Source organism: Coenobita brevimanus, chromosome 98 (assembly GCF_032717465.1).
Source record: "Coenobita brevimanus isolate Jiangsu-jjx chromosome 98, ASM3271746v2, whole genome shotgun sequence".
NCBI classification, from domain to species: Eukaryota; Metazoa; Arthropoda; class Malacostraca; order Decapoda; family Coenobitidae; genus Coenobita; species Coenobita brevimanus.
This window is the reverse complement of record NC_137051.1, coordinates 110715-133008: the sequence shown is the minus strand read 5'-3', so window position 1 is coordinate 133008 and position 22294 is coordinate 110715. Positions and strand designations below refer to the sequence as shown.

At 40.0% G+C, this 22294-nt stretch overlaps 1 protein-coding gene across 5 annotated transcripts in view; it reads left to right on the top strand.

Moving 5' to 3' along the window:
* The window catches only part of LOC145414131 (aldehyde dehydrogenase, dimeric NADP-preferring-like), a 51964-nt gene extending 35385 nt beyond the window's left edge, over positions 1-16579 (top strand). For 2 of the 5 annotated variants that reach the window (XM_080283693.1, XM_080283694.1), the window contains exons 13-16: positions 5812-5947; positions 10266-10416; positions 13804-13917; positions 16290-16314. In XM_080283693.1, the coding sequence (XP_080139819.1) occupies positions 5812-5947; positions 10266-10416; positions 13804-13875 (359 nt within the window). In that variant the 3' untranslated portion in view covers positions 13876-13917; positions 16290-16314. Of the gene's footprint in view, positions 1-5811; positions 5948-10265; positions 10417-13803; positions 13918-16289 lie in introns of those variants that run through there. The other 3 variants (XR_013899831.1, XM_080283695.1, XR_013899830.1) reach the window with 2 other exon arrangements.
* The last annotated feature ends 5715 nt before the right edge of the window (positions 16580-22294 follow it).

Here is a 22294-nt window from a genome sequence, read left to right as displayed (position 1 = left end):
AGGTGGAAGAGAAATAACCACACCATCACCACTTGAAATAAGGGTTATGTCACTCCATTTCATAACTGTCATTAAGCTTAAAACACATACTGTACTTTGCACCATAAGAAAGTGCTGAAAATCTGAAAAATTTGGTGAGTTTATGAAAGGCATCTTGCAGGTTACTGGAAACACCTTTTGAAAGGCATATTGTAGTCAAGGGGGTAACATAATGCATCTGGCAGTGTCAAGAAGAGAATATTTTATAAAAAGGCTTCATCATATTGAATGGAGTTACATACAGTTAACTGGCAGATTAGCTTTTTAGGCAACAGTTGAACTTTTGGTATGAAGTTTATTGTAATTTACTGTAGACACCATAACAAAAATGAACATCAGAGAAGGCAGTGTCTAATGAGGGCTTCATGGATTTAGTTATACAATATTTAACTTTGATGTTGCCTTACACGTAAGATGTCGCATCTCAACATCTCGGCCAGGATTCATAAACAAACAATCCATTGAATTTCTTCATGCATCTCAAATTTGATCTTGCAGGAAGAATAAGAACCTGAGAAATATTCTGCATTTTTCTTTCCTTGTGTGTCCGGCAAGACAAATATTAGTTCATCATCATCATCATTATCTGGACCTCCTTTCCCACCCTAGAGCAGGATGAGGAGTAGCAACATCCACACAGTTATGAGAGGAAAATCATTGTGTAAATAAGTTTCATTTTTGCATGAAAGAAGGGAAAAGTAAAGTGCAGAAGCTTCCCATGTCACTGGTTCTCCCTGTAAAAAAAAAAAAAAAAAAAAAAAAAAAAAAAAAAAAAATCGTGTTTGAATTTCAATTCTGGTTCCTACATTTTTTATGTAAGCATTACACACATTATTTTTACAAGTTTTGGTTCACTGTTTTAAAATTTTACTGATTTTTAGCATTTATGTTTTTTCTTATGTATACATGACACCAGTTAACATCAGTACTTTGTCATGTACCTCCTTGCAGTGAGAAATACAAGCACTATGCTTTCAGATGTTCATGTTTGTTTTTACTATGTATTGTTCCAAGTAATATTGATTTCACAACGCCTTGAATTGTTTTGAATTGTACCCACCTACCAGAATGATGCTTACATCTGTATTTTGAGGTTAGTAGGTGGATGGCTACTATTAACCCAGAGTGGTACTACTGTAAAAGTGGTAACAATGGAACTTTAATAAGCACTTTCTCTGTAAATTACTTTACTTTGTAATTAATAGCTAAAAAGAAGGTTTGTCAAGAAAAATGACAAATAAGGAGGATTTTCTGTATAGTGTGATGAGGGAGGGGAAGGAAGGATATATAGCTCAATTTCATTGTGTGGAATAATGGTACCTGGCTGTAGATAGATGCAGTATGTAAATAAGCGCATACACAAAAACTTATAATTCTTCCATTGTTCTGCATGTTTTGATTGAATATTTCTTCACAGGGTTTGTGCTTGCTTAAGGTTTTGCATATATTTTATTGTGCATGCATTTTGAGGATACTGCTTGCTCTTGACTAATAAATGCTTGCATATTATTTTTCATAATTTATGTAGGAGGTAAGTAGCTGATTTAGAAAAATAATTGTTTACAGTTGTCCCTACTATAACGCAGCCAATATAGACTAACAACACGCCGTGCTGTTCTTTTCCGCATTATTCGTTCCATATGTTTCCATTATAAAGGACATAACCTAGACTGGATATTTTCCAAAGTCTCCCTTTTTACCCCAAATCCCACCTAGACCCTCCAAAAAACACCGTACTCACATTCATTCTGATATTCGTATACATAAAGTTATTAAAAATACATAAGAAAGGTTCCTAGACATTAATAAAAAAAAGTTTAGGTCACTAACCTGACTGGCTCTGCTGGCCACACATACTATCCCCAGCGCCCCTAGACCCATTCTCTGTAGTCACTGTCGAGATGTGGTTGGCTGGTCCCCTTCGTCGTCAGTGTTAGACCCTTCAAAGTCTATGGAGGAAACGATGGACATAACCTCTTTGTCAGGTTCAGCAGTCTTCCTGGCTTGAATTGTTGCCAGAGGATGGTTGTTGTGAAGTTTCCTGGCAAACTCAAAAAAAATCTGTGATCCTCTTCTGTTGCCAAGGATTCACTTTCTCCCTAAACGTCATTGTGTACTGCCTCACATCATTGGCCACTATTGCAGCAGTTTGCTCGGCTCAGTCCTTATCTGTGTCCTGGTTGGTGATGATGAAGGTGAGCCTCTCATACAGGTCCATGATTTCTCTTTGGCATGCTTGTTGCTCTCCCTCCCGGTGGCCTTTCTTCTGGCTCTCCCTGTTCTTTGCTCTCTTCCTGCAGCTGGTCCATCAGTTTTTCGGTGTCCAGGGTGGGGTCTGGAGCAAGAAGCTCTTGTATGTGAGCAACATTGAGTTGTTCCATGCCAGCGACTCTACTGGCTGCTTCCACTGCTTTGTCAACTGCTGTGTCAGCACTTTGTGGCTCAGTCTCCAAGTCAAGCCTGCAGGTGGGGCTGGAGGTAGCTCTGTGGCTAGGGTGAGAAGTGGTTAGAAGAAGTTCAGAGAGCTGTTGCCTCTCCTGACATTGAAAGGGTTCTCCCTACGTGCTAAATGATCTTTGTATGCAGCATGTGTTAGGAGTGTAATACTGTATGGTAGTGAGACCTGGGCAGTAAATGAAGAGGATATTTGCAGGCTCAAACGTTCAGAAGTGATGATGATTAGGTGGATGTGCAGTGTGTCCCTGTGTGCAAGGCCTGTGGGGGCTGGGTTTACGATGAAAGAGTTGAGCAGTAGGACGAGAGTGGAGTATATTGGTGTTGTGATAAACAGAGGTAGATTGAGGTGGTTTTTCGGTCACATGGAGAGGATGGAGGATGATAACTGGGTGCAGAAAATGAGAAGTGTTAATATTGGAGGTGGGGTTGTGAGAGGTAAACCGAACAACAGGTGGGACGAGGTCATTAAGTGTGACATCAGGGTTAAGGTACTGAAAAGGGAGGCTGCCATAGATCGAGCAGCATGGAGAGCTGCCAATAGGTGACCAAGGCTGACGCATGCAAGCATGTTGGAACTTTCAAAAACAAAACAAAACAAAGTGTGCCAGCAGAAAGAAAGACTGATTGTCCCCCAAAATTTTGCCTTTCTTGACGAGAGATTTTGCATAAAAGAAAAAGTAGTTTGAACTCCAGAGAAAATTAACATTGAATGATTGACATTCTGTTGTTGCTACTTCTGCAGATGAATTTTTTTTTGTACAGTACCAGTACTGTATATGTGAAATCACAATTCTCGTACACTCAGTCCTTGAGTAACACGTGGTTGAATAATGTGTTTTTGTTCAAACAAGCTCAATTTAATGTGATAGGTCATAATTAACATGGGGAAAAACTTGAGCTGACACGGAAAGTTAGCTGGCTTGGCGACAAAAATGAAAGTCGTGTGCAGTGACATCACCTGCCATACTCGCCGTGATTGGCTGGCTTACATCTGGGTTCATGTCTGGGTACATTCAAAGTCATATACTTAGATGAAAATTAATGGCTTTTGCAGTTTTAAGGGATGAAATTTAATGAAAATGTTTGTTAATCAGAAAAAAATTTCTCTTTCATCCATGTATTCTCGTAAGTTAGTGTTCAGTTCCACATTGTTTGTTCAAGTTTGGCTTCCCAACACATTTTGGACCTGCTGAGCATATGGCTATCAGTCCTTTCTCATGTCTCACTGAGTTCTACCCCACACTCATATGGATTTTGCAATTTTAGGGGACAAAATGGAATGAGTGTTTGCTAATCAGAAAAAATTACTCCCTCATCCATGTATTCTTGTAAGTTAGCATTCTGTTTCACATTCTTCATTCAGTTTCACTCTTCCCAACACATTTTGGACCGACTGAGCATATGGCTACTAGTCCTTTCACTTTTCTCGTGCCTTATTACTCCATACTCGTAAGGGTTTCATAGTGGGGGATGAAGTGGAATGAAAATGTTTGCTTATTAAAAAACAAAAAAAAATTCATCCATGTTTTCTCGTAAGTTGGTGTTCAGTTCCACATTCTTTGTTTGATTTTGTGCTTCCTAACACATTTTGGACTGACTAAGCATATGGTATTTGTCTTTTCTTGTGTCTCACCGAATTCTACCCATGCTGTGCAGCAATTTTTTTTTTCTTTTTTAGCGTTGAGCGATGACATTGACTGCTAGTCATGCCACGTGATCAACCCTAGGCACCCAGAAAGAGGTGCATTTTCACGTATGCCCAGAAGTATGAGATAATAAAGGAGTTAGAGCAGAGAATGAGGCAGGTAGTAATGGTGAAAAAGCATGGCATGAATGAAAGCACCATCAGAATGATATGGAAGGACCAGGAGAAGACAAAGAAGATCGTGTGTGGGAACCCTGGTGATGCCAACCTAGCAGCAGTGAAAGTTCATAATGTCTGAAACTGACTGAAAAGCCTATAGAGTGTTACGTGGAATGCCAGAGTAAGAACAATGTTCCTACTGAAGGCTGCTGTGTGATACAAGAGAAAGGAAAACTTTCTGAAAACAACACTGGGGTGGGGAGCAGGGGGAGAGTGCATGGGAGCTACGCATCAACAACACACCGGTACCCAACCCAACTTTTGTTTTTGTAAATGCTGTTTTAATACCATTCATGTTCTTAAGATGTAGTGCTGCTGTTCGGTGTCTGCCCTTTCCTCTCCTCCATCCTTCTTTCCTTCCATCCTCTTCTGTCATTCTTTCCTTCATTCTTTTCTTGTCCTTCTGCCCACGGGTGACTTTACACTCCCTCTCTGTCTTTCTTTCCTTCATTCTTTCCTCTTCCATCTGCCTGTCAGTGACTCTACATTGAGTGACAAGCCAAATAGTTGCCTGTACACCAGGCAACCATTTACTCTGCTGGGTGGTAACCATATAACCAAATTTTGGCACCTGTTGGTTTCGTGGGTAATTATTGCGCTCCAATCGGATTGAGCTGGTGAAGGTTTATATCCAAGGGGTGGTTGGGGTTGATTGCTCATGTAATGCCACTCAGGTATGAGTGAGGCTGGTCACTCATCTTAAATGTTGGGACCAACTGCCTAGCCCCAGGCTCCTATTCTCCTCACGGGGCAATGTAGGATTGGATGATGGTATGTCTAATTATGGGGTAATTTATGTGGGATGGGGTGGTAGGAAGGGGTAAAAATGAGATTTTTGGAAAGTTGTTAGAACACATTGTTCTGTTATACCAGCAAACATGTTGTTTGAGTAGCACGGTCCTTGTCTAGTCTCTGTTCTCTGCGTTACTTGATGATTGAGTGTAATTGTAAAGCTGCATGCATGTTTTGAGCATTAGTGAACTTAGGAAGAACTAGTGCTTTAATGAAATAAAAGACCAAATTATTAATTACCAGCACCCATTAATATTATTATTGTTATTTTTATTGTTATTATTAATGGAAAGGTGTTAATTCATCAGCAAATTATGCACTTTGTTATGAGACATCTCAAGCGAAATTAAGTTGTAAGGTTACTATAAAATGATTACGTCATTTATACATTTTAGGTATTAATTTTTTAAAGTATTTAAAATACTGAAGCACTGCATTGAAAGACTTTCTGAGTTATTTAAAGTATAAATGTATCAAAAATATATAAGTGTTTGACATACTGTATTTAAAAGTATGGTATTGAAGTGTTAAAGTACAAAAGCATTGGAGGTATATATGAAGTGTACTGTATTTGAAATACTTTTATTATTAAAATATAAAAGTACAATATATGAAGTACAGACTTTATTAGTCATTCCATCCCCTGCTAACCCTGACAGTTCATGAGCTTCCGTTTGGTGGTGTTGGTACAAGCGGAATGGGAGCATACCATGGCCGAGCCTCCTATGACACATTCACACACCGCAAGTCTTGCCTCATTCGCAACTACAACAAACTGGCAGAGCAGATTGGCAAGTGAGTTGTGTGCTGAATTTGTAGATAGCATTGGTTTCAGATTAGGCAGTGATAATGTTGATAATATTCTGAGTATAAGTATTCAATTTTTTTTCTCACCTGATGGAACTGGGTAACTGCCGCAACTTGAGTGTGAAGTTGTGGTTGAATGAGATCTGATTAGTCTTAGTTAAGAGGTAGAAGTGTCTTTTTGGTTACAAGTTTAAGTAACTCTCTAGTCTTCCTACACTTCGTCGTTGCCTGAGTTGGAAGGGATTAGGGATTTTTTCAGGCTAGAGTAAATGTGCGGTAGTGGTGATATGCTGTTGGTGTGGGTTGTGATGATGGAAGAGGTGGTGCGAGCATTGTTTGTATGGATAATAATTTAGATAATGGTGGTATGGAGTTAGTTTAGGTAATTTTGCTGTGGATGGTAGTAATTTCATAATGCTGGTGATAGTAATATAGTTAGTGTTGGTATGCAGTTGGTGTTGGTAGTGATGATGGAAGAGGTGATTTGAGTGATATTTGTGTGGTTGATGATATGTTTTGTGGTGGTGTCATGATAGTGTGGTGTGGATAGTGGTAGCTTTGATTACCACTGTGTATTCCAGTCAGTTGCACCGGTTGCCAGTAAGAGCTAGAATATCTAGAATATATGTTAGTTTAAACTGTCTTTTTACTTTCAAGGCTCTTAAGTTTTGTGAACCAAAGTATACTGCTAAAATTGTTGAAACTTTCACTGACACACCCAGCTGTGATGCTGCAAAGCAAATATGATCCTTTGCACTGTGTTGAGCCTGTATCTGTTTATCAGTCATCTTTCTCTGATCAATTTTTTTCCCGTACAGCCCTTAGGTTATACAGTAAATTACCATTATCTGTGAGGCAGTTGACATCTGTTAAATCTTAAGAGGTGCAGCTCAAGGCCTGGGAGAGTTGTAGTGATAATTGGGTTTAATATGAATGGTATCACAGTTCTTGAAACTGTAAAATTGTAAACCTGTGCTTATGCACTAGCGAGTAATGTATGAAGAACTGTCAGTTTTGAGAAACAGACGAACAGATTATTGTTATTATTATTATTATTATTTAGTGGTAGATTGGGGCACTCACCATCTACTCACTTGATGTAGTGCTGCTCTTGGGTGGCTGTCCTCTCCTCTCTTCCTTCCTTCTTTCCTTCCGTCTCTCCTTCTGTCTTCTCCTGTCTTTCTTTCCTTCATTCTTTCCTCTTCCTTATTCCTATGGGCGACTCTACACTCCCTCTTCTGTCTCTTTTTCCTTCATTCATTCCTCATCCTTCTGCCTATGGATGACTTTACACTGAGTGACAAGCCAGATGCTTTCCTGCACACCAGGAAACCATTTACTATGCTGGGTGGTAACCATATAACCAAATTGTAGTGCTTCGTGGCTTAGTGGATAATTAAGGTGCTCCATTCAGATTAAGCCCATGCAGGTTTCTACCCAAAGGGTGGTTGGGGTTTATTGTGCATGTAATGCCACTCAGGGATGAGTGAGGCTGGTCTCTCTCATCTTAAATGTCAGGACCAACTTGCCTAGCCCTGGGCTCCTATGCTCCTCATGGGACAACACGGGATTAGGTGATGATATGATGATGGTGATGATGATGATTGCTATTATTATTATTATTATTAACATATTATTATTATTATTATTACTATTATTATTATTATTATTATTATTATTATTATTAACCCCCCTAGGGGTAGGGTTTTTTTTTTCAAGAATACTCCCCCAGTATCCCTGCTTGTCGTAAAAGGTGACTTACAAGGGTTGGTGGAGGGTTAGTGCCCCTTCCCGGAAAACAACTAACTAAAAAGACAAATAATAAGCCTCGGACAAGGACTGACCAAAAGATGACAACCAAGGACTGGACAAAGGACATGGTTATCGGAACTTGGTATGTAAGGGGAGCGAATGATGAGGTGAAAGAGAGAGAGATTGTCCAGGTGCTTGAGGGTGCAAAAGTTGATGTATGCGGAATAACTGAAACGAAATGGAGAGGTGAGAGTGTGAGAGAATGGGAGTATGGATGGGGTATATGTGCAGGAGTAGGTGAGAATGAGAGGGCAAAAGAAAGATTATGTATAGTTGTGAGTAAAAGATGGAAGAAGAGCATAAGAGAGTATGGATCAGTTGGGTCAAGGATTGTGTGGGTAAGATTGAAAGTTGGAATACAAATGTGGGCGATTGTGTGTGTGTATGCGCCAGTGCAAGATCATGCAAGCAGAGTGAGAGAAGAGTTCTGGACAAATGTGGAAGTGTGCATGAAAAAGTTTGGAAGGAATGAGAGAGTGTTTTTGATCGGTGATATGAATGGTAAAGTAGGGAATGTGAAGGTGGATGACAGTATTGTGATACCAACTCTAACGTATGAAAGTGAAGCTTGGACGTTGCTGGAAGGACACAAGTCAAGAGTGAGAGCAGTGGAAATGAGTTATTTAAGAGTAGCATGTGGAGTCACATGAAGAGACAGGCTGACAAATGAGAATATAAAGGAGCGTTGTGGTGTGGATGTGGATGTGATAGGAAGCATTAGGAGGAATACACTGAGTTGGTTTGGCCATGTGGAGAGGTGAAAGACTGACGAAGAGAGTGTATGTGAGTGAGGTGGAGGGGGGAAGAGGGAGGGGAAGGCCGAGGATGTGATGGAGGGATGGGGTGGAGAAGTATATGAGAAAGGGGGGGGTGAGTTGGGAGCAGGGCAGTGAAATGGCGGGGGACAGGGCGACGTGGAGGCAATTTGTTTGTGGCCACCCCGAACGGGATTGAGGCATCTGGCAATAGATAGATAGATAGATTATTATTATTATTAATATTGTATTATTGTTATTATTTAGTAGCAATAGCATTAACTTGTGGTGGGATACAGTTGATGTTAGTGGTGGTGTGGAGTTGATGTGAATATTACAGCCATATGTTTAAACCTTAAACTGTGAATGGGAATATGCAAGTCATTAATTTTTTAAGAATATATATTTATTTTCTATAGTTGTTCATCCTGCGTCCTACATTACAGTACAGTATTGTCATAGTTAGATGGATACAGTTTATATTTATTTCATGCTTTGGAAATTATGGTACAATATTAGGGGCTTGCCTTCCAATTTGTGACTTAAGATTGTTTAAGCATATGGCCATCAGTGTTGCAGCACTTGTAGAGTGAGCTGTAATGTGAGGTGATTAGATTGCTGGTAAGTTAGTAATGTACTATATTGGTAGAGAAGTATGTATGAGATGGGGTACAAGGAAATGATTCAGTGGAGTGCAGTTGGAGAGAGGATGGTCTGCTGGCAGAAGACAGTCACATGGAGACTATATGTTCAAGGCCACCCTCTCTGGGGTTGGGGTGTATGACTACAGGTAAATGGACAGAGTAAACATATTTTCTCATATTATCTGTAAGACTGCAAAACCAGATCTACTTTTGTTTTTGTCTTCCAGGATGAATGACCATCCCTACAGTAATATCAATTTTTTTTTTCCTCTTTAGCATGTGCTGCCCTCCCAACAGTAGAAGCAGATCTCATAATCATCATCTAATCCTGTGTTGCCCCATGAGGAACGTAGGAGCCCGGGGCTAGGCAAGTTGGTCCTGACATTTAAGATGAGAGTGACCAGTCTAACTCATCTCTGAGAGGCATTATGTGAGCAATAAACCCCAACCACCCCTTGAATAGGAACCTGCTCAGGCTCAGTCTGATTGGAGTGCCTTATGGTGCCATAATTTAGCTATATGGTTACCATCCAGCATAGTTAATAGTTTCCAGGTGTACAGGAAACCATTTGGTGTGTTGCCCAGTGTAGAGTCACCGATAGGCAGAAGGAAGAGGAAAGAATGGAGGACATAAAGACAGAAGAGGATGGACGGAAGGAAGAGAGGAAAGGGCAGTCACCCGAGGGCAGCACTACATTGAGTGAGTGGATGGTTAGCACCCCCACCTACTGCTTAGAACCAGATCTAGGTATTTTTTTTTTCTTGCAGGATGCTGAACCCTCCCTACATTAGAACAATAAATACTTTTATTTTTCCTCTCCAGTATTTGGTAGCCTCCCTGCAATGGAACTAGATCTACATTTGTTTTTTTCTGCAAGGATCCATTAGCCTTTCTGTCTATCTATAGCCAGACACCTTAATCCTGTAAGGAGTGGCCACAAACAAATTGCCTCCATGTTGCTGTGTCCCCTGCCATTTCACTGCCCTCCTCCCAAATGAAACTACCCTCTCATATTCCTCTCTACTCCAACCCACCTCAGCCTCCATTAGCCTCCCTACAATAAAGCCATATCTACTTCTGTTTTTGTATTGCAGGTTGCGCTACCCTCCATACAGTGAAAAGAACACCAGAATGCTGTCTAAGATGCTGCGAGAAACTAACCTCCCCAGCTTAAAGTGCCTCTCATACATTCTGGCATTTGGACTAGGTGTGGCCTCAGTTTTCATTGCCAAGGAAATTGCTAAGGTGGGGTGTAGTTTTTGCCTGCATGGTTTTGATCAGTGAGAGGTGCGCGCGCGCACACACACACACACACACACACACACACACACACACACACACACACACACACACACACACACACACACACACACACACACACACACACACACACACACACACACACACACACACACACACACACACACACACACACACACACACACACACACACACACACACACACACACACACACACACACACACACACACACACACACACACACACACACACACACACACACACACACACACACACACACACACACACACACACACACACACACACACACACACACACACACACACACACACACACACACACACACACACACACACACACACACACACACACACACACACACACACACACACACACACACACACACACACACACACACACACACACACACACACACACACACACACACACACACACACACACACACACACACACACACACACACACACACACACACACACACACACACACACACACACACACACACACACACACACACACACACACACACACACACACACACACACACACACACACACACACACACACACACACACACACACACACACACACACACACACACACACACACACACACACACACACACACACACACACACACACACACACACACACACACACACACACACACACACACACACACACACACACACACACACACACACACACACACACACACACACACACACACACACACAGGTACAGAGGAAAGAGGAAACAGACAGAGACAGAACACAAAAGCTCGTATAGATAGAGGGATAGAATAAACCGATAGACAGATACATAGACAGGTAGACAGGTAGATAAAGAAATATATAGATATATGCACTCAGAAGGAAGATATGGAAGTTGAAAAACCAGGAAGTAAGGGATACCTTAAATAGCAATATGAGTAGAGTGGTGGCTGAACAGGGAGTTGTTGACAGAAGTGTTAATGAACAGTATAGAGCTCTCAAGAACAAGCTTTTGAGTTACTGACTCAGTGTGTGGATGGAGAAGGGGCCTACCAAGACAGAAGATAACATGGTGGTGGGATGAGGGTGTAGAAGGTGTAGTTAAGGAGAAAAGAAGACTTTTCAGGGAGTGGATGGATGGATGGAAAAGGGGTGGTAACAGAGAGGATTATTTGGTTGTCAAGCATAGGGCCGGAAAGGAGGTATACAGGGCAAAATATGAATCTCAAGGACCTTTCCTGGATAACCTAAGTAGTGCTGAGAGGAAGAATATAGTATTTAAGATGGCAGATGAGATGAAGAAGAAAAATGGGTATCATAGGTGAGTAGTGTGTGAAGCATGATGAATTTAGTGGTGGACAGTGAGGAAGGAACATTTTAACTGGTAGCTGAATGAGGAGAGTAACTGGAAGAGGGAAGGTTTGAAGTCAGAAGATCCAGTGTTTGGTCCTTGTCATTTGCTTGATGTTGCTACTGTGAACAGGGCAATAAGCAAGATGCAGTTGGGGAAGGTGGTGGGTGTGTCGAGGTTGACTGCTGAAATGTTGAAGGCCTCAGGAGATAAAGGAGTGGGACATTTTTTTTTGGGGGGTGCAGAACACCAGATAATCCATCCATTCATCCATCATCCAATCTTATGTTGCCTCATGAGAAGCATAGGAGCCTTGGGCTAGGCAAGTTGGTCCTGACATTTAAGATGAGAGTGACCCACCTCACTCATCCCTAAATGGCATTACATGAGCAATAAACCCCAACCACCCCTTGGATATAAACCTACACAGGCTTAATCGATTGGAGTGCCTGAATTACCCACTAAACCACCAAGTGCTCTAATTTGGTTATATGGTTACCACCCAGCCTGATAAATGGTTTCCTGGTGTACAGGAAACCATTTAGCTTGTCATTCAGTGTAGAGTCACCTATAGGCAGAAAGAAGAGGAAAGAATGAAGGAATGAAAGGCAGAAGAGGGAGTGTAAAGTCACCTGTAGGCCAAAGGAAGAAGAAAGAATGAAGGAAAGAATGACAGAAGAGGAAGGAAGGAAGAGAGGAAAGGGCAGACACCCAAAGCAGCAGTACATTGAGTGAGTGGATGGTGGGTGCCCCACCTACCACTAACACCAGGTAACCAATTACTAAAACAAGGTACTTTACTATATGTACTGTTACCATGAGCAGTTCACTATATGATTTTGTCATCAATTATCAGAATGCTTTTAATCATATCATATTGAATTGTATCATTTATAAAGGGTCCAACATGCCTGCATGCCTCAGCCTTGATCATCTAATGGTGGCTGTCCACACTGCTCAATCTCTGGCAGCTTCCCTATTCAGTCCCTTGCCCCTGAGGTCACATTCTATGACCTCATCCCAGATCTTTTTTGATGTGTGTCTTACAGCCCCATCCTTGACGTTCACACTTCTCACCTTCCACATTCAGTTGTCATCCTCCATCTCAGTATACCCAAACCATGTGCAAGTGATTTGTTTGTGGCCACCTCATATAGGATTAAGGTGTCTGGCAGTAGATGGATGGGTAGATAAATGAATATATGAACTGTTTGTCTGAAGATTTTGAAAGTGAGACAATTAGTAATGTTGCAAAGGGAAAACATCCATATACATGGAGGAAGATGTGAGTATTTTATTGGTGCTAGAGACAGCAGTAAAAGAAATTGGGTGAGAGAGAGCAAGAGCTGTGTAAAGACATAGTAACCTGGAAAGGTTTCATTCATGACCATCTCCCATGGAGAAGTTCCTGAGAGAAAGCAGGTTGTCAGCAAAATAGAGGGATAAGCAGGAAAATAGATAAACATGTTACTGCTTTGGCTTGGCTCCAGGCTTATATGGATGTGAGCCCAGTGGACTCCAGGCTAAAGTTGTTCTCATGCAGTCAACTGTCCTCCCTTCAGGTGATGGGGAGGGGCTTGATGGATGTTTATATAACCAGACAACAAAGGTGCCCAGTTATTAGTGTCACCGCATGATGGCATTCCTCACCAGCACCATAGATATGATATGGGTATTCAGTTTGTATGATAGTTGACGTATAGTATAGGTTTGCCTTGAATTTTCAACCATCAAATTATGCCGATAGCTGCTGTAGATAGGCAGCAAGGAAGCATGGGGGTGAAATTATAAGACATGCACATGATGAAACTGTACAGATTATAACTGCAGATTTCATAACATTCTCTCTCTCTTTCTCTCTCTCTTTTTATAGTGATATTATCTGCACATGACACTTGAATTGCTAACAGTAGGTGTTCCAGAATCACCTATGTCACTTTGAATACCATACCGTTCATTAAGAGAGTGTTGTCTCTAGAAACCATTCACTGTCATTCTCCTCCTCAGAGTGGTGGCCGTGATTGGTTCAGTCGTAGGCTGGGGGCCATCTTTGGGTTTTTCCATTCCTCACGGACTTAGAGCTTTCTCTTGATAATTCTAACAAATTTTACCCATTTGCAAGTAAGTGGCAGCTTTAGTTAAGTGATATGGTAATGGTAGTTTCAGTGGTGTCGTGTGATTTGAGGTGCTTTGTTTTGTATGTAATGTGTTATGTACAGTACCACTTTCTTCATTATAGCTTTACTTTTAGCATATCTGTTTTATCATTATATTTCAGATAACTATTTACAGTCATAGAAACAGTTAACAGTGCCATACATTGATAATTGACCTATTTTTAAAATGTACAGATTTTATGCCTTTATCATCTGTTCTTGGATATTTCAGCTTGGTGCTCTTTCCTCTTCTCCTTCCTTCTTTCCTTTCTTCCACTTCTGTCTTTCTTTACTTCATTCGTTCCACTTTCTGCTGCCTACAGGTGACTTTACACTCCCACTTCTGTCTTTCTTTCCTTCATTCTTTCCTCTTCCTTCTGCCCATGGGTGACTCTACACTGCATTACAAGCCGAATTATTTCCTGTACACCAGGAAACCATTTACTACGCTGGGTGGTAACCACATAACCAAATTATGGCGCGTGGTGGTTTAGTGGGTAATTACGGCGCTCCAGTTGAATTGAGCCAGTGAAGGTTTATATCCAAGGGATGGTTGGGGCTTATTGCTCATGTAATGCCACTCAGGGATGAGTGAGGCTGGCCACTCTCATCTTAAATGTCAGGACCAACTTGCCTAGCCCCAGGCTCCAATGTAGGATTGGATGATGGATGGATATTGTTTTTCATTCACCTGGGTGTTTTTCCAGTTTTATGGTAGGATATTTCTCTGAATAACTCATTTTGCTGTTGAGTGTCTTAAGAGCAGTTCAGACTTTTTTACTTTTAAGTAATCAGAGCATGAAATTTTGCTTTTAGTTATGCTGTGCATTTGTCTGTTTCATCATTATCAACTCAGATATTGTACTACAGAAGTGATTTAGTAAGAAATTATAAGCATAAAACTAGTTATGAAATCGTTTATGAAATATGCACAAACCTATAAAGTATTATAGACACATGTCAGGCATGTGCCATCTGGCTACAGCTATGGAAATAGCTATGTACATACTGTACCATACTTATGTACAGTTGCCTTCAAACGAACATGGGCAGTTGCTCTAAGGCTACCCGTAAATCTGACAACAGTGTACTCGCCAGTATTTACCTGCATATTAACCTGGCTTAACCTGTAATCCCTGCCATCCTACATTGCCCACTCGCATCCTCTCAATTACCTCTTTGAGAGATTTGAGATAGAGAGAGAGAGAGAGAGAGAGAGGAGAGCAAGGAGAAAGATGAGGGAAAGAACAGTTAGAGACTGGTCCCTCTCCCTCCCCCCCACACCCAGCCACTTCTCCACCAATAATCCCTCTCTTCTTCCTCTCTCTCTTTACACTGTTGTCAAATTTACGAGTAGCCATAGAGTGACTGCCCAGGTTCTTTTTGACCCAACTGTATTTAATCACACCATTTTGTTAGACCAAGGTATTGCCATGGTCTAACAAATCGGTGTGATTAAAGTAATTAAATCCAGAGTTCATTTTTTAGTTTATTCTTGCAGAGTTCAAGTAACTAAATTCTGCATAGGAGACTTTCCAAACTTGAGGGTTTAGGTATAGCCTTTATTAACCCCTTCACTACTAGAGATCTCTGCTACACCTAACTAAAAAACTGGTAATGGCAAGAACTAGAGGCTCCTCTAAGGGGAGGAATCACACCAGCCGCAAGCCGATACATATCTAGTGCGGCTTGGAATATGACCTTGACCTTCTTTCACCAGTTTGAAACTCGTAGGAGGTTTTCATCCCTACTACACACCTGTAAAATTTTGTTGATGTCTTGAGCAGTTGCTAAGGTATTGAGGTAACAGACATGCAGACCTTGACCTACTTTCACCATTTTCGAAATCGTGATAGATTTGTTTCCCAACTACACACCTGTAAATTTTGTGATAATATCTTGAGCAGTTGTGAAGGTATCGTGCTAACAGACAGACAGACGAACTGAAAACAAACCAGCTTTGCTATCATGGTTGGTATTAAAATAAAAAATTTGTCACTGAATTAAACAAGTTAAACTGTAGAACACTAGGAATCCAGTTGGTCAGAGATGCACTATGAGCAGTTGTGTTTGTGTCAGAGGAATTCTGTGTATCACATTCCATTTGAAAATAATGTTATGACATCGATTATTAGTGACTCAACATACGATTCCACTAGGAACTGTTGATAGCTTCCTGTACTGTTGTGTTTTCCCTTGCATTTTTCTTTTTCCTCTCCATGCTTCAGCCCTTTCCTGTGAACTGTTACCAAAATTAGGTAATGATGATGATGATGATGATGATGATGAATATGGTTATTTATGGGCTGAATTGTGATGCATCTTTTTCTCTTACAGTCTGTTAGTGGTGAAGATGATTAGACTGATGATACAGAGTATGAGAATAAGCTAGAATGGAAGGAAAGGATGGAGGAGAAGAAGAAGAAGAAGAGGAAGAAGAGAATAAATAGAAGGAAGAGGAGGAAGAAGAAAATGAGACCGAGATGGCAGGAAAGGTTGTAGAAGAAGAAAAGAGGGGGAGGAAAAGGTGAAGAGAAAGGGACAAGAGGAGGAGGACATGGAAAGAGGGTTTTCTGGTATGTGACGCAGATTGACAGACAAAGTAGTTAGGAAAGGAATGACATGAAAAGGAAAAGTGATAAGTTGTGAAAAGTTTTTTGGTAAGGATAAATACGAATGAAAGCATAATTTTTGTAGGAAAGAGAGGTATATTTAATTAACTGAGAGATTTAGAGAGAGAGTATAAGGAGTACAGTAGAGTCTCGATTATACAACAATCTTTCAACTGGAAAATGTGATTAACAGAAGGTTTTGTTAATTTTCATTTCAATTTACCGAAGAAATCTAAGATCCAACCGAAATTTCAAACTTGGCATGCTTGTTTCTCGCCATCTGCGATAGTTTACAATGCTTCTGCTAGGGTGAGTGTCGGTCTGCCCACCATATTTACATTGTGTTTGAATGTGCCCTGTGCAGTCTTGTGTATTTATCACGGATAAATGTCGTGATGGCTCCTCCCAAAGTGAACCAAAATGATGGAAATTTAAGTTACAGTTACAAAAGTGCTGTGCATTAAGTGTTTTATTGGTGAAGGTTGAGTGGCATTGGGCTGGTGGTAGTTGAGTGCCTGGATTACGTCACTGGGTTATCACTGGATTATACCATGGAATCTCCTCTGAACACCAGAAATATGTAATTGGTGAGTACAGTACTTTCTCTTGTATATTATGTGATATATTACATTATATTATGTATAATATGTGATATTACATTTACAATTTGTGATGATGGGGGTGTATTTTCATAAGTACAGGTACATACAGTACTGTATATTATTCTCATACATATAAAAATCAATTAAATGAAGTTTTGAAAGTTCCATGAATTTCACTTAATCGAGACTCTACTGTGATATGTTTTGGGAGTAAGTTGTGGGAAAGTGGGTTAGATGTGAAAAATATATAATTTTTAGGGGAAAAAAGTAAAAAATAGTGAAACGAAAAATTAGAGAGAGAGAGAGAGAGAAATTTCATGGATTTAAATGTTCGGGGAGTGGGTGGTAATACCCTTGGAGTCAGGAGAACAAATCATCCATCCACCCAGCTTTGAGTTTTACTTTGCAGCAGGTTGACCAGTTAGTATGTGGCAAGTTATTGTTGTTGTATGTTGCCCCTTTATATATATATATATATATATATATATATATATATATATATATACTGTATATATATATATATATATATATATATATATATATATACGGTATATATATATATATATATATATATACATATATATATATATATACACCTACTGCAAATTGACTTAGGACCTACTCACAGAATTGCTATGGGAGAGTTTTCTGTCTTTGCTTCGTGTTTTCACCTCTGCCAAGTGTATTTTTTGGGCAAGAAGTAACTGGCAACTCCTCTTGTGTTGGCGGGAGGTGGTGAAACAATCAGCACGTCAGTGCATGCCCAGAAGCGAGAGTGGGAGTATAATATGTTCTCGTTGCTCCGAACTTGCACCTCCCTCTTTTTTCATATGCATTACTGTTTGCCCTGTTATTTTCCTAGAGTTGAGTTGTCATGCCTGGAAAGTACTGCTCAAGGGATGAGAGGGTCCATATCATTGCATGGAGGCAGGATAATGTCCCTCTCAACACTATTTGTGAACGTACTGGCTGTGCAAAGTTGACCGTCATGAAGATTCGTGCTGCAGCGCGTGGCCTGCCACCTGATGTCGTACCAAAGCACAAGCATGGCGTTAGAAAGAAGAGGACGACTTCCAGAGGTACAGATACACTTCTGAAGAGGGAATTAATCAAGTATCCTTGACCGACAGCAGTGGAATTGAAGAGAATGCACCCCCAGCTGTTACAAGATGTCTTAGTTCGAACTATCCAACACCGCTTGCAGAAGGTGCTGATTTTGCCAAGCTGCACCGGAGCCAAGAAACCTCTTCTCACTGACTGCATGAAGAAGAAGCACATTCAGTTTGCCAAAAAGTATGCACACTGGACATCAGATAAGTGGAGAAAAGTTATGTTTTCTGGTGGAAGCACATTTCAAGTGTTCCAGGTTTGTTCTGCCAAGGTTCGTCGCCCTGCCTCCAGTAGTCGATATGACCCTGCTTACACGGTGCCAACTGTTAAGCACCCACAACAGGTAATGGTATGGAGGTGTTTTTCAGGTGAAATGGGAAGGGGAGGCCTCTACTTTCTTCCTAAGTGGTCTGGGGGTGTTTCTCAGGTGAAATGGGAAAGGGAGGCCTCCTTTTTCCAAAGTGGTATGGGGGTGTTTCTCAGGTAAAATGGGAAGGGGAGGCCTCTACTTTCTTCCTAAGAACTTGATGATGAATGGTGGCCAGTACATTGAAGCCCTGAAAGATCATTTGTTAAACTTTTTTGCTATTCATGGGTGCGACTTTTTCATGCATGATTCAGCTCCACGTCACAAGTCAAGTAAGGTGACAAAATGGCTTATGGAATAATCGGATTGAGGTCCTGACTGGCCTGGCAACAGTCCGGATCTAAATCCGATAGAAAACTGCTGGGCAAAGGTGAAGAAAATCATGGCAGAGAAGAAGACACCCAATCTGGACAACCTCAAGACTGTACTGACAAATGTTTGGTGCAAAGAAATGTCCTTAGATTTATAGAGATCTAAGTGATTCCATGCCCAAATGCATCCAGCTGGTCCTGAAAAACAAGGGAAACATGATTTCATATTAATGAATGGCATTTCACGAACATAGTGATATACTATGATTTCTGTGTTTTTTTAATACCTTGTGAGGGAAGGCCCTAAGTCAATTTGCGGTAGTTGTATACATGTGTATGTATATATATATATATATATATATATATATATGATGATGATGATGATGATGATATATATATATATATATATATACCATGTATATAGCCTATATATTTTAATGTTTCTAACTCTGGGCATAGGCTTTCCAGCCCATTACCAAGGCCCGGTAGTCCACCTACATCCCTACATCTCCATATGATGTGGCAGACCACATCAATGAGAAGGTATGTAACATGTATACACTGCTTGAGAATAGCATTCACATTTATAAATGAAGACATGCTGAGAAAGATAATAACATCATTCATCAGATCAGCCCAGGAGTATGCATCAGTAGTCTGGAATCCTCATCTCAAAATGCACATAGATAAGATTGAAAAAGTACAAAGGGCAGGTACAAGATGGGTACCAAGCTTAAGGGATCTAAGCTACGAAGAAAGACTAGAAAAATTGAATCTACCAACACTGCAGGAAAGAAGGAAAAGAAGAGACATAATTATGCTATATAAATGCATCTCAGGGAAAGAGAAAATAGACATAAATGAACATATAACCTATGAGGAAGCATCAGAAAGAGGACACTGCAAAAAACTACATATAAAGAGAGGCGATAAAGACACAAGGAAATTCAGTTTCCCAAATAGGACAGTTGATCAGTGGAATGCACTACTGAATGAAATAGTGTGTGCCAGAACAATTAATAAATTTAAGGTTATGTATGATAAAAATGGTTTAATACATGGAATAGTATGAGCTTGACTTATTCCTGTAAGGATACATTTAGGTAAGAACATTTAGGTAAGAACATGTCACTACTTCGGCGCCAAAACCCACCGTTCATATTGAATACATGCTGAGGCTGTCTCAAACAGGACTGATGTATTGGTGTTAGCGGGGTATTGTTACGACATGTTGGCGGGTCATCTGGTAGATCAGTAAAGGCTGCTTTACAGAAATTCAAATCCTTAAACTGTTCCCTGCCTTAGCGGGGATTCGAGCCTGGGTCCACTGGGACTGCAGGCCATCTCTCTACCTCAGACAATTTTATTAAGCTTAGCTGAGACTTTTGGAACTGGAGGAGCTAGATTCAGCTTTCTTTAATCCCTTCACTGCAAAATATCTCCCCTAAGCTTAAGAAAATCATCAGGAGAGAGAGCAAAAATAAAATAAAGGATACCATACGTTATCACAACAAACAAACGAAGTAGTTAATTCTTCAGTAAACTATAGAAGTATTGCAACCTGATGTTTCAATAATACTTGTAAAGCTGATTTGTTAGTTCTCTCAACTTGCACCCTCAAATGTTTGGAAAAAGTTAGGATACCAGGTACTGTGATTTGGAACATTACTGACATATAACAAGGATCACTGTTAATGCATGTTGTTACTGACTGAATTTCTAATACAGGATTGTCTGTAAAGGGCACTCCACTAGAACCTTACATGGCAAGATCTTACATATTGTAAGGAGAGCACAGTCTGCTGGTGTGGATGGGGTAGTGGCAGTGGGAGTAAGAAATGAATACTGATGTAGGGTAGACATTGATAATGATGACTGAGCTGTTCCTCCAGCACCTAAGAAATCTTCTAGTGAAGTGGGAGTGGATTACCGGTATTATATAGAACTGCCTTGTATTTAGAGACCATTTTCACCAAAAATATGAGGTTTGGTAAGATCAAAAGACAAAGAAATGGAGAGCACAAAAGTAGGAGAAATATCAGCTTGTCCAGTAAAATGAGACTTAAGTGCATACTGGTAATCATGTACAGTACAAACTCCTAAATTTGAACCTCCATTTCCAAAAACATCCACTTCCCAAAATATTTTTTCATACTATAGAGGGGTGTTATCACATGTTCTCACACAGTCAGTGCATATTTAAAGACAAAGTTCTTTTGTTAGACATAATATTAAAGCAGATTATAAATTACTAATGCAAGATACTGCATTATATTTACTGTTCCCATTAACCTACTGTAGACTATTACATGATTTTTTTCATACTTGCCACAGTGATTCCACTTTCCAAAATCCAGGCATATTCCATTTTTCATAAATCCATAGGTTGTACCATGAGTTAGTGTTTGCAAAAATTATAAGTTCAAACTACCCACTTTCATTTGATACGCTCTTTTGACTCCAAGCTCTGTATACTGTATGTTTTAATGACAATAGATTGAAAGGTTTCTTGAAGGTGTGGAAAAAAATCGATTAAATGACCTAGTCCACAGGGAGTGTGGATGACGTATAAAATATTTTTTGTGCATTACTTTTGTTAAAAAACAGGTTTATAGAATTAAGGGAGCCAGGTTGCTCTAACAGAGAATGAACAATTAATTATTTAGATAAGAAGAAAAGTAGTGAAGGTGACAAAGGAGAAAACTGTTAATCTGATTGAAGGCATTATATATGTTAAGTTATAACATTCATTGAAACATTTGATAAAATATTCAACATAGAAATGGCAGTGTGCCAAAACTATCAGGACAGGGAAACGACATGTAACTCCTTCCTTACCTTTTTATTTTACCCAACTATAGCCTGTATGGCATTGCATAAGTGCACCCAAAAAACGTCATGATAATGATATAACTATTAACCCTTTCCCCTCAGGGGTGCTTGTAAAAAATTGCTGTGGTGCTTGACTTTGCTGAAGCGATGTGTGAAGTCGTGTAGAGATGTTGTACTACTACCGCCCACAGCAAAGTTACTATTCATTGTAGAGAGCTCGATTTGGTCTCGTTTTGAAGCTTAGTAATTGTGCTTTATCAGATTATGTTCAGTAAAGCAATACACACAAAACAGAATGCAATAATAGCAAGTAGAATTTAGCCAACATGCAAAAATTTTACACTTAAAAAAAAATTCTGCCAAAAAAACAAAAAGTATAATTTTTGCTCCATAACATAGCTGAATAAATTTTCTTTCCAATAATGTTTAGTGTATTGTATTTGGAGCAGTAGTATAACAGACAAATGAAAATGAGCAGGTTGAAAAATTTTTAAATAATCTGGTGGTC